Genomic DNA, 13,142 nt, shown 5'->3' with positions numbered 1-13,142 from the left:
ATTATTATTATTTATTGTTATTATTATTTATTTTTGTTTGTTTTTATTTTATCGACTTTTGAAACGCGATTTTGAGGGCCCAAGCATGCTCGAAAACTCACCAAAATCGCCACATCAGGACTGGCAAAAAATTTTATATTTTAATGGACTTGGACATGTCACTGCCAAAATGGCTCCACAGCGCCACCTTGAAAATTTCAATGAAGTCCTATCGGAAGCACGTTTGACCTACAGATACGCAATTTGGTAAGCATATAGAGCTGGTCGGCACAAATAAAAATATCTCTCCGCTCCAAGCTCTAAAATGCAACATGGCTCAACTGCACCCCGTACAATATTTCAACAGAGTCCCATTGTGGCTACATTTCACCTACAACTACGACATTCGCCACACATGTGTAGCGGTGGTGATTACACGTTAGTAAAACGGTCCGCACAAGTGTGACGGCGTGGAAATGGGGCCCCCCTGAATTCGGCCACAATGCCATAAAACACCAGAATAGGAGACGTGCTGTGTCTGTGCTCCAATCGGCCTGAAATTTTACATGCGTGCTCCGAATGTCAGCCAGAGCTCGTTTCCACCCCGGCCAACACGCACGCCGCCGCGGCTCGCCACTAAACAGGAAGTGGCTCGTAACTAGGCCACACTTGCTCCGATCTGACCCAAACTCGACATACCGGATCACAGTCCTGCTCGGAGCAGGTTTGCGCCATGCGCAAAGGCCGACAAGCGTAGGGCGAGGACCCGTCCATCGCCGCTTGCGGCTTTAATTAAAAATGTTATGCTTGTCAAACATTCAGAAATTCCTTACCTCATTAGGTATAATTTGACTTGTGAGGACAATTACGGCAGGTCAAGACTAGCTTTTTCATCAGCATTTGAAGACAGGCTTACTTTTACTATCTGTTTATCTGCTAGGGTTGCATTTAATTATGTTGACTTGGTATTCATTGTTCAGGTAAACATCTCCACGAAACAACATGAATATTGAACTAGCATATTTTAATTTCATTAGGTGTAATCATATATGTACCTTCATTGAAGGCTTCACGTCGCTGACTCCCAGGATGACCTGCAGGATGCTGTTTCTGCTTTTTAGGAGGCCTCCTGTGTACAGCTGCCATACTCATATTACTGTCTGTAGACACCGGGCTGCCAGGACGGTGGCCTGACGGGTTTATTTGGTATTTTCGTGCTGAGAAAAGAAAAAGAACAGTTTGCTTTTTCCACTCCTCAAAAGTCTTGCACCAACATTTCTTGTGGAAGCAGTCGGCTTTACCTGAAGCTCCTCCGACGTCTTGGCCCTGTGAATTGGGGTACTTGGCTACCCTGAGGCCTGAATACTCTGCAGCTGCAGCAACTGCTTGAGCAAAGTCGGCGTCTGTGAAGAAGGATCCATCTGATGAGCTGACTGCGCTGGACCTCCCTGAAGAGACATTATCCTCTTCAGAAGCTGACCCCCATCCATTGATCATAGAGCCGGTCACTGAGCTCTCTAGGTCGCCCATGCTGGATGCAGGCGTCTGTTCGAGCCCTCGTAGCAGCAACCTTCGCGGATGCATCTGGGGATGGTGAGGGTGTGTGTGGGGGTGGGTGTGGTGGTAGTGCATCTTGGCCACCTCTGCGTCTGTCTCGTCGCCGTCCTCCTCCTCTTCCTCCAATATATCCTCCTCCTCCAAACCGTCAGTGTCCAAGGCCAGCGGGCTGCTGATGTACCCATATGTGTGTGAAGGAGAGAGGGGCCGTGGAGGAGGGGGTGGGCTCACAGCATGGCGTCTGCAAGAAGTGACAGACGCATGGTGTCAGTACACATCGAATGTCAAATATTTTGGATAAATTAGGCATGAAAAGTACCATTAGCCAGAAATTGTGGGACATTAATGCTGATTTTACATGTTTTAGCCAATTAACTACAAATAGCATGTAGTTTACATTAAAGCTGATCATTTACTAAGGACACTGGAAGTTTTGAGAGTTTACTGTTTATACTATAACACCAACATTGATGGGAAATTGGTAGTTTAGTATGAAAGTATTAAAATGGTTTCTGTCTGACACTAAAATTGTGAATTCATGTTGTTGTTGTTACCTCTGGCAAAATAAAAGGGAAGAAATTTTAAAACAGTCTCTGCTCACAGCTGGATAACCACACAATTATAATAACACTTTGACAAAGAAAAATCCAACTGATGTATTTCTTTTTTTCAAACAACTTTCAGATGACTTCTCACTCTGCACTATTTAAATGTTCATGTTGTACTGAACCAACTGTAACAAATGACTCCCTGGAAGGTAAGATATCAATCTAACAGCTAAGATATGCTTTTGAGAAGTGGCAGACAGTGCAGTGCAATATACAGAATTTGGAGTTAATGGGCTCAATCATGGAAAACAGCTATGAATTTCAAATTCACAAGAGACCGTGTTTCTCTGTGAGGCTTTTAAGAATAGATACATTTCCCGACTACTCTTCTTTTGCCATTTGTTATGCTTGAAGACAGTCTGACATGTGGGTGTACCTGCGTTCGTGGCTGTCTGGTGCATCCTGGAGCATCGGCTGCATCTCCTCCTGGGGTGAAGGGGTGAGCGTGGCTGTGGACTGGTGACTGTAAGATACAGCAGCAGGGGAAGAAGCCGCCCCACGGATGGGAGGAGTGGGCCCCCTCTCCATCTCCTCCTCCTCCTCCAGCTCATCAGGCTGCAGGTACATGTGAGAGGGGGGCATGGGGCACTGCATGTCTGGATCACAGCTGCCAGCAGAGAGAAACAAGCCCCGTTACCTTCATATCACTCACTGAAAACATGAGTGTTTTCATATATTGAAGCCAGAAAAACATGCGCTAAATATTCATGCCATCCTTCTATCAAGCTCTGACATAAACCTAGCGCTAATAGACAGAAAACCCTCGGGGCAAATGCTGGGAATGAATGCGAGAAACGAGAGAAAACGCAGGTGAAACGAACTTGTATTTAAAAACAGTGTGTGCACGTCTGTCAAATCGTCTGTGCAGACATGTCCCACCTTTCTTCCATCGATAGAGAGTACTCCTCTGTGCTCCGACTTGGGGGTGGGTTTGCAGGAGGAGGGGGCAGAAGGTCAGCCCAATTCATTGTGCTTTGTTTGGGTAGTTTGGGGGTGCGCACTCCCTTCTTTTGACCCTGACTCCCTGCTCAGAAAAGGAAAAAGAAAACAATCAGTCACAAGACACCTACAGATGCACATACTTAGATTCTCTTTGTCTGTGAAAAAAACATCCATTATTAATGCTGAAGAAATCACAAGGTAAGAAGAAAGAAATTGACAGCAGATAAAATTAACATTAACAAGGCTGACTGACAAAGAAAAGCTCATTTTACACGTGTGAGTGCAAAGGCTAATGCAACCCTCCACTTCATGCAAGTCTGCACATACCCCTGCGTTATTAAATGACAAGAAAATTCTATAAAACAGCTATTTCCTTACGGGGCCAGAACCCAGTACCGAGAGAATAGGTCGGAAAAAAACAGTAGAAAAGGGTTCAATTAATACCAAACTATTAAAATTGTGAACCAATGAGCTGTGATGTGCAGCGAGCACTAAAGGCTTCTCCTTAATGGCTTGAACTTCAAACGCAATATCAGAATGGATACATGGCATTAAGGTGGCAGTGTTGCATGCCGTCTGCAATGTGTTATCATTTGTCCTTGTCCGCAGACAGACATTGAGGCCCTGATGAAATTAGGCTGCTCCATGCTGGAATTAAAGTAAAGCCAATTAACGGAAGTAACACAAAATAAACAAGGACGAACAGAAATAAAATACAAAGCAGGAAAAACTAAATATAAAGAATAAAGGAAAATGGATCATTTCATTTGCTTTAAACATCCTTGGATAACTGTGCACTCAGGAAACAAAAGACGAGGCATTGTTTGGAGGAATTGTAAATTCCTCCTCTGTTTTTACTCAGCAATTTTCCACTTTGTGAAGGTTTCTCCTCAAGATAGGCCGACATTAATCAAATTACCATTTAAAGCATACTTTATTAGTGTCGCAAAGATTTATTGCCTTTGTGGAAAACTGGAATTTTAAAATGGAGCTGGAGGGTGCGTGTGATTATAGGGTTCACAACAATAATAAGCTGCGACTATACTTTGGCAGTTTAATTAAAAAGGGCAAAATATTAAGAATCAAACTCCTAATGAACTCTTATTGTATGAAAAGTGCTATATGAGTAAAGTCTAATTGGTTAGAAATTACAGATATGCTGATTTTTATAGCCTCTTATACTATACCTCTGATACTTATAACCTCTGTGCTCCCAAACATCTTACCAGAGGTGCTACTGCTGCCTCGGTCAGAGCTGTTGTAGGAGCCCCCGGTGTGGCTGTCGTGGCTCTGGTTGTAGGGGATGGTGGCTGGCATTGGGCTGTCACCTCCTCTGTAGCGGTCTGGTTTTGGGGAGAATGGAGTGTTTGGTTAGTGCCGCCTCAGACTCACGTGTTCCCCCATCAGAGAGGCTCAAACAAAGCATCCACTTTGTTATAAAGAAGGAAATGAAGGATGATACGATAATTTACCACCACTTCACACTGGAAACGTGAACTCGTGTACACAATGAGACGGCGTCACACGTAACAAGAGGCATGCAGTTCATACGTTAGAGTTTTCAGGTGAGTGTGTGGACACATGCAACATCTGCACAAAAATCTCCAAACTATCACACCAGATGTGGTTCCTTTCTGCAGGTACAACAAGGTGATGATAGCTTCACTCAAAGCGTCTAAAGATCTTTGAGCTATCTTTGTCTTTCCTTTCGAAAGCCGACACCGAACGTAAACCCTCACACCTGCCTTCATCACAAAATGACATCCCAGATACCATAAGATGACAGCAATTCAAGCCGGGCCCACATTTAGCGGCAAAGATTATACATGATTGCATGGAGGGTGATGAGGGGTTACATGAATGCCATACAGACAGGCAGAAAGAAAGAGTGATGATGCCTATGTTGATTGAAAAGGACTGAGGCAGAGCCAAAGGGATATATGAGCATGGAACTCTTCTACAGGTATCCACAGTGAGACTGAAAAGAGCCAGGAGAGGAGAGAACAGAGGGAAAAATCAAGTGGAGGAAGATCATGGCTCGGAGTTGACCTCTCTAACCATGGCTGCTGGGTATTCCACACACTCACCCTTGTTCAGCTTGTTTTGCTCCATGATGTTGTACTGTAGCTGGGAGCCCATTTCCTGTTTCTGCTGCTGGACCGAGGTGGGCTTCCAGCAGTGTTTCTCATTCACCTCCCCTCCACCCCCAAGTCCGCCTCCGCTCCCTCCGGTGCCTCTGTCCGAGTTTATGTTGTTGCCCAGGATGGAGGACTGGATGAGCTGGGTGGTGGCGTAAGGTGTCGGCTGGCCCCCCGGACCTACAAAGCGGCCATCTTTTAGGTTTGGGCTGTTGAAGGTCTTCATCTCATTGATCTTGTTGGACAGGTCTACGTCCCCATAGACTCCTGACTCTGGCACCATGAGGTTGGTCTGCTTGTTTTCCATCTGGTTGTTATAATTGGCGATACAGTCGGCTGGAGAACATGAGGAGGGTATTTAGTCAGTCTTTTCTGCTGCTGATCAGCTTAGCAGCAGTTTGCCAGCTTGGTAAAAGATTTCAAACAATAGGGCATCACGTGATCTACTGTAGAGCTGAAAGAGTTTCATTTGAGAAAGGCGACACATTTTCATTTCGAGCATTTGTAAGAAACGCTGCAGAGAGATCTCTACTCTGATTTTAAGTCTCAGTTTTGTTTGCCAAAAAGCGGTCTGCTTGCGGTGAGCGACACAGGTGGTGTTGCACCGTTCTCGCCTAGTCTCTCGTCAGTCCAACCAAATGACTCAATGTGGGTGTCATCTGTGTTCTTTTCCATCTGACGGCGGGAGCGTCTTTGCTCATTGAGAGGGACAGAGAGACATGTCTGTATCAAAGACCTGGAATGAGGCGCGCAGTAAAAGCACAGCTCCACTGACAGATCCAATTTTCCCTGGCTCATAAAATATTCAAATCCTCCAGCAGATCTGAGAGCCAGCCTTGCGGTAAATACCAAGGACGGCCATAGGTGCACGCCGCTCGTGCCGCGCGCCTCACATTTCAGCTGCACGGAACAGCTCAACACTTCAAAGGCTGATGTGTGAAAGCGCCCCTATGGCTCAGATAAAGGGACATTAACTCCCATTTCTTTGCTCTGTCACCTAGTCAGTGATCCTCTTAATGTTCACAGAGTTTAGGTTTGGCATACACACAAAGCATGCGTCTGGCAAGCTCCTTAGTGTCATACAGCGGGGTGTCATGCGAGGAGTGAGGGCTGCCTTTAGCCTGTTATTCCCTGTTAAACATCTCACACCATGTTAAGGTAGAGTTAAACACTTCAACCTCTGAGGGGTGATTAGCACAAAGCAAAAACTAAACTTGACTATAAAGTCCACCAAATGAATTATTAATCCTCATTGGGAAGGAGTTTGAAGTCAGGAGAAACTATTGAGTGGCTGCTGGATGGATATTAGGTCGAACAGCTGGACGGGAATTATGTGCTGCCCTTAAAGGCATAGTCCCAAAGTGCATAATTTAGAACATAAAGCATTTCATTGCGGAGTAAGTTTCCAAGCATAGGGTCGTTGGTCATGGCTGAAAATGAACACCACTGCGTCCTATGTCGTCCGGGCTGAAGCCTTTGCCTGCTTATTTCAGATAGATCACAGCATATAAGATTCTGAGGGTGAATTTGCATCTCTTTGTTGTACTACTGTTGAATGAACCAAAAAGCCACCTGCTGGCATTCCATAAGTCTTTCTTTCCTCCCCACCTACCCTACTTAACTTCTTATTCATGCTCGGCACTTCTGCCCATACATCTCAGTGTATGTTTTAGCATATACTTATGCTTCATCACTCCTTTCTCCTCCTTCCATCTGCTCTTCCAGGTGCACCCTTCTCCCTCTATCATTCTCTCTTTCTCTGCTTCTGGCCATCGTCTGCAGTCCAGCCTTGACCTCTTCGCCCGCTGCACATTTCTTAAATAACTGAGCACTTAGGGGAAATTACATTACCGGCTATAACAACTGTATGGAAATCAGCAGAGCAATTCGATTAGCAACAGAGTAGAGCTATAAGCCCTGCTCAGTGTGCTCCTTTTATTTCCTGCCTAAAACAGCTTTACTTTAACCTCAGATAAATCAAACACACAAGCACACAGCCTCTCTTAATCCTAATATTTCTCCAGGTTTTTCTTGTGGAGACCTACAGAAGGGAGAGATACACGGAACAACTCTCCAGGGAGCTAACCTAGATATCAGATTTTACTTCCTTTTTGCTCTGCAGATTCCCCCAGCTCCTACACGTCTTATCTCTACAGTTATTTTGTCAAGGACTGCGTCGTTGCCTTGGCGGGGAGTGTTTATTTTGGTTGCTGGCTACATGCGGCGGGACGACACATACCTGGTCGGCTGTACGTTGCCAAGTTGCTGTCGCTGTTGCCGTTGCCTGCAGTGCAGCAGTTGATGCTGCAGTCGTTGTGGTTGGAGCAGGAGTTGGGCCACGTGTCAGCCAGCCAGGGTTGAGTGGCAGATTCCCCAATGTTCAGTAAACCAGGCCTGAAAAAAAAAAACAGGACCAAATTGTTAACAATAGTGAGAGACTAAGCCAACACCACAATGACATTTATGTGAATGAGCTGAAGCTCCCGCAGTAACATAATATTTGAAAGAGAAGATTATGTGGAGTTTATTTATTCAGCTGAGAATACAAAAAAAACTAGAAATCCAGCTTTAGTACTTTTTGCCTTTTGGCCACACACAAGCTCAGGGAGCACATTAGGAGAAAAAAAAAGCCCAGCTAAATAGATTGTGTGTGCTTGACTTGCCCACAGCCGATGACACTTTCCCTGAGCCCTCGTGAGCATTAGCGATCCGCCTGGATTAGACAGCCAGATAAAATTCACTCCCAATGTTGCGAGATGCACGCCCCAAACAGTCAGTGAACCACAAACGTAGATTCCACTGTGTCACACAATATCTCTATCATTTGAAAAGTTTTTTATAGCTCTACAGAAGGAGAGAAGATAAACTTGAGCAACCAGAGGAGAAACCCATGCGGACCAGTCCTTCATATTATTGTCTGGCCATCCATCTCTATTCTTTCCATGTCTTGGCTCCTGTTTCTTTAGCTTTAATCCCAACACAATACAAGATCGCTTGTTCAACAGGATTCTACTGTACAACCTGACCTCAGGCCAAACACAAGAGTGTAAAAAGAGAAGACAATAAATTGTCTCCTATTGCTGATGAATTGAATCAATCTAGCATACAAAGAGAACGCAGGCTACTCTAGCAGGGCCATATATTGTTTCAGTATTCAAATATCAACAGAATGACTCCCAGTTTGCATATCCCAACACTGAATTAGCATTGAATTACGTTTCCTCATTCCCTCTTAAATGACTCATTTCTTGGATTCATTTTGGGTAATGAGCACATTTGTCTTGTACGGCCAAATACAATCTCACAATAGCTCCTCAATCAGCCCGGCAGTTGTATGTTGATATTGAACGGCCATTGTCTTTGTGCTGAGCTGACACAGCCGTGTGCATATGGGGGGATTCAATCATACAACTGGGTAATATAATGAATATGGATTTTTGATCGCTCCAAGCTAGTTATTCATTAACACATGAACAACACGCACACACACTTATAGTACAGTTTTGTAGTTTGAGGGAAAGAGTGATAAATAAACGCATATTTTCTCTTTTTTTTTAACCCGCTTTTCCCATTTACCGGCTATGTGAAAACACGCCAGTCGATACACACACACGTCTTTTGGCAAGTTGATGTAGTGTTTGCCAATCCTAATTCTCTACAGTCTCACCATTTGTGCACAATGCACCATTCCACAACATGAGGAGGTGTGTTCCTGCTGCTGCTGCTGTGTCTGTGCATGTATCTCCATTAATGTTTTATGGTGATGCTATGGCACAGCCTTGTGGTTGGATGAGGCTCTCCACCATATGGGATGAGGATGGGCTCCTGGCAGACTATATGGGGCTTTGTTCCTGTAGTATTATCACATACTTAATGCACCTCCTTACCCCCTCCTCTGCTGTGTGCCACTATAGAAAGGCACAGCACTCCCCCTAGTGCTCGTTGAGGAAAAGTACACCTGCCCAACCCTTTTCCTTTATTCGGGAGGTTTAAGATCTTTTTATATTTGAGATTAAATTCTAATCATCCTTCAGGTTCCCAGAATGTGATTTTATATTTGAAATACTATCATACAAATGCTCTCTAAAAAATGAACTCTTACCTTCCGGCACTGCTGACACCTTCTCCACCTCTCTGATATGCCACTGAAAAGAGAGAAAATCATGAGTTCAAAAGCTGATTTCACCGCCGTTGCACATATCACCACATCATCATCCTTACCCCCGTCACATACGGTCAACACGAAGTGATTCATTTGATATTGAATTGCCGGCTTTGTGAGCGATGATGGAATGTGTCTTTTTTTTAAAGTCTGCGTTATTCTATCAGTTGGAGTGTGAATGAATGTGTGTGGCATAATTTCAGCTGACTCACACACATAGCAACAGGAGCAGGAGGAGGATGTGTAAGAGGCTTATGAAGAACAAAGATGCAGAGCTCTTTGGTTGTCTGGCTCGGGTTCAGTGTGTTTGAAGCTCTATGTGCTGCAAGTTGGACTCTTTCAAGGAGCTCTAAGCTGCCGGTGTGTGGAGGAGAGATAAACTTCCAACTTTAATTACAATCTCTTCCCTGAGAGGAGAGAAGGTGGAAGAGGAGGCAGGCTGGGCCACGGCTGTGTTCATTCCCTGTCTCTTTTTCAAAACAGGATGTGTGTTTGGCCTGTGCGTGTAGCCAGAGGAGTCAAGTTGTAGATTAAAATCAGCATAATGCAATGTAAAGTCCTGGTTTTACACCAGGTACCAGGGCAGGGGTTTTTCCTCCTAAAGAGACAGTGTGTTTCGCCTGAAAGATTTCCAGCAGATCATGGAACAAGCCTGCAACTGCAAAATTATTCTATCTGATTGGATGCCTCAAGGCTCACAAAAAACAGCACCGCTACAGTGTGTTCTGCACAGACAGGATCAGCCGGCGTAGCCACAAACACACACTGTACGGCATTGTGTCTCACACCGGTGCGTCCTCTTGTCTATTCACTGTTTCACATTTGCCACTGCACTAAGCACTGCCAACACCCCTGACACGCCTCCGGGGAACAAAGAATTTCAGATGGATAAAAATCCACAAGTGAAAGGAAGAGGAGGAGAGGGCTGTAAACACAAACTTGCAGAGACAGAAAGATAGAGACACAGAGAGCTTTTCTTTTTATCTCTTTTACGCTGTGTCACTTCAGTTCACAGATAACCTCCTTAGCTCCGCTGCCACTTGCCTATCTAATTGGTGTGTTGGAGTGCTGGTGGTGTGTCATTCTCCTAAATCCCATCTAAGGTTGCCAGCAGCCCTTTGATCAAGTTACCACTAGTTTTAACAGCTTCTTAGCAGTGTGGCCTCCTCGTCTTTGAGCGTTACGTTCTGTCATTTAGCGGAACATTTATATCGAGGCAGATCCTTAAACTGTTGACTCCTTTTGTTGCTTCCCATCACATGTCCCTCACTTACTTCTCTACAGTTACAAATGAATCTATTCAGACTGGAGCTGTAAAGACCATTAGAGGTAGACGTACTGAAAAAGCTGGAGCTTAGTGAATGAACTGTGTAGAGTGTGAATAAAGGTTCTTACCTGTTGGTGTAAAAGTAAAGGATGGCACTGTTGGGACAGAAAAAAAAAAGTGTTATTGAACTGTTCTGCTTGATTTTTCTGCTTTAACACAACAAAATTTCATTTTAAGCTACACTTCCACAGTATTCACACGCTACTCGCTGCCCCCTCGTCTTTGATCCCCTCAGATATCCCGGAGGGGGAAAACGAATGTTGAGCCAGCTGCTGGTTCAAATCCTGGCCCAGACTGTCGGAGGCCCGCTGGTTGGGGGTCACACGCTTGGGAGATATCTGCTGTTATCTCTGACACTCACATCATCACCCTCGAAGTTTAATTACTCACACTGAAGCATGGAAAGGACCTTTTTATAAGACATTGATCCGCTGTAGGCACATTTAGATGCTGTAATGACTGCTGTGGTCTGCATCTTCAGTCAAATCTTTGGTTGTTGTTGTTGTTCAAAGAAGTGAGAAATGTAACAGTAAGCACTGCAGCTGATGCAACATTGCACCACGCTGGTAGTCATCCAGCACACCGCCTTAAAGATGTCCATTTTAGAAAATCTGCTGCCTGCCGTCAGCTGAAAACTGCATCTGCGAGAGACGACTGAGAAGACAGATACTGCTGTTGTCACTTTTTTTTTTATTTCCTCCATTATTTCATACGCTACCTGTGCCAACAAAAGTCCTCTAAAAACCACAATCATCTTATCATGTTAGAATCTCTCCCCTTGATGCTCAAACTAGTCTAAAGATACCAGCGGGTTGGACGGCTTTTATCTGCTCGATGAACGCCTTTGAAGAGGAGACGTACACAAAACAGTCTGAGAAATGTGAACGTGACTGAAATGCATAAGTCAGGTTTCCATTCTGATGCACGACTGTCGGGCTAAATCAACCCGTTTCTGTGTTCTCACAATGACGTCGCTGATCAAAACAACAGCACAATGAGGAGGTCTGTTTTATTAGATTCACTGTCAAGGTAATAAGAAAAAGCTGCCTGGCTTTTTTTTTTTTTTGCTGCTGACAAACTTAAATATGTACTCTATTAGAGACAACACTAGCATACAGTGTAGGACACACTAGTCCCAATTCAACCTATTTCACCCTGAGTGCAGATTGTTGATTCATGTGGTTGCAATTATACTCTCTTCAAAACATTCTTAGTAACCAGTTCCAACAAAGACCGTGGCCTCTTGTGGTCTGAGCGCACAAGCAGGAGAGGGAGGGGAGTATGTCGGCCTACTGGTCCCTGAAGAGCTTTGCTTTATTCTTTTTTTTTTTGAGTAAACATATATGATCACAGTAACCTCATCCAGGATTCTCCTCTCACACCTATCCACGGACCATTATTGCATTCATAAAATATTGGTCTCCAGACTGTTTTCTCTGTAATCTAAGACATAATGAAAAACGCGACCGTTCCAACCATTACAGACCACACAGGTATTTGCAAACGTGCACGGAGCTTCGGGAAAAGCTTAGCCGAGGTGACATAACTTGCAATTCTCACGATTAACATAGCCGCGGCAGATTTAGAACACGGACAGCTTGTGCTTTCTGTGTGACAGCCACAGATTAACAGCTAAGTCAGTCTATTGTTTGTGTGTGTATCAAGGCTGAAGGGTGGATCTCCTCTAACCTTGGCAGCCAGCAGTAAACCTGAGCCTAGCAGTAGGGGATGGAACAGGTAGCGCTCACAGGCAGCAGCTGCACAGCCCAAGGCCACACATTAAGCCAGCCCACACATAAATGAGACTCCGAAAGAAAGGCTAATGGCTCTCTTTATACTCTAACTATTGCGGGCAGAGGCTGGGCATGTCATGAACCCTGTCACTTTGACTTAAGTCGCGTAAAAACCCAACGCTGCAAGAGGTTTGGAAATGCAGCTCCGAGCTTCTTGGATTTCTTACAACATATGTTAAGAAGTGTTTATTAGCAGGATTGCTAAATGCTTAACTCCTCCATTTCTGAAGGCCTTTCTCTAAAAGGACAGCAAGAGTACTTCAAGCATGTGAACATGTCAGCATGCCCTTGATAAAGAGGGATTATGGCAATACATTCCCTCTTTCCCAGCACAGTCTGAAGGGAGTTGCTAAAAGGGGGAGTTGTTGGACCTCAAAATGTACTTTACTGAAAACACTCTTCACACACTCTTGCAGAATCAGCGTGACGCAAGTATGAAAAAGAAATAAAAGACGTCTTCATGCAGCACTCTCAGCAGGAGCTCGCATCGCGTCTTAAAGTACTCTACTGGAAAGTACTTTCAGTTAGACTTCACCTCGAGCGCTCTACAAAGACACCTTTCAGTGTGTGACAGAGGGGGGATGTACGGTGGGTTGGCAGCGTTTGGGATGAAGAAGATGGAGGAGACCGGCTTGA

General features: G+C 44.7%; 1 protein-coding gene across 1 annotated transcript in view; it reads right to left on the bottom strand.

The window, feature by feature from the left end:
- Nucleotides 1-208: 208 nt before the first annotated feature.
- LOC103356729 (roundabout homolog 1) overlaps nt 209-13,142 on the bottom strand; it is a 123,725-nt gene continuing 110,791 nt past the window's right edge. Inside the window, exons 19-28 of the mRNA XM_008280981.1 lie at nt 10,782-10,808; nt 9,327-9,369; nt 7,464-7,618; nt 5,174-5,560; nt 4,313-4,429; nt 3,024-3,168; nt 2,521-2,751; nt 1,281-1,777; nt 1,035-1,196; nt 209-228 (exon numbers count right to left, since the gene is read on the bottom strand). Coding sequence (XP_008279203.1) covers nt 209-228; nt 1,035-1,196; nt 1,281-1,777; nt 2,521-2,751; nt 3,024-3,168; nt 4,313-4,429; nt 5,174-5,560; nt 7,464-7,618; nt 9,327-9,369; nt 10,782-10,808 — 1,784 coding nt within the window. The remainder of the gene's footprint in view (nt 229-1,034; nt 1,197-1,280; nt 1,778-2,520; nt 2,752-3,023; nt 3,169-4,312; nt 4,430-5,173; nt 5,561-7,463; nt 7,619-9,326; nt 9,370-10,781; nt 10,809-13,142) is intronic.

Source organism: Stegastes partitus, unplaced genomic scaffold (genome assembly GCF_000690725.1).
Source record: "Stegastes partitus isolate 25-593 unplaced genomic scaffold, Stegastes_partitus-1.0.2 Scaffold216, whole genome shotgun sequence".
NCBI classification, from domain to species: Eukaryota; Metazoa; Chordata; class Actinopteri; family Pomacentridae; genus Stegastes; species Stegastes partitus.
This window is presented reverse-complemented; position numbering and strand designations above follow the sequence as displayed.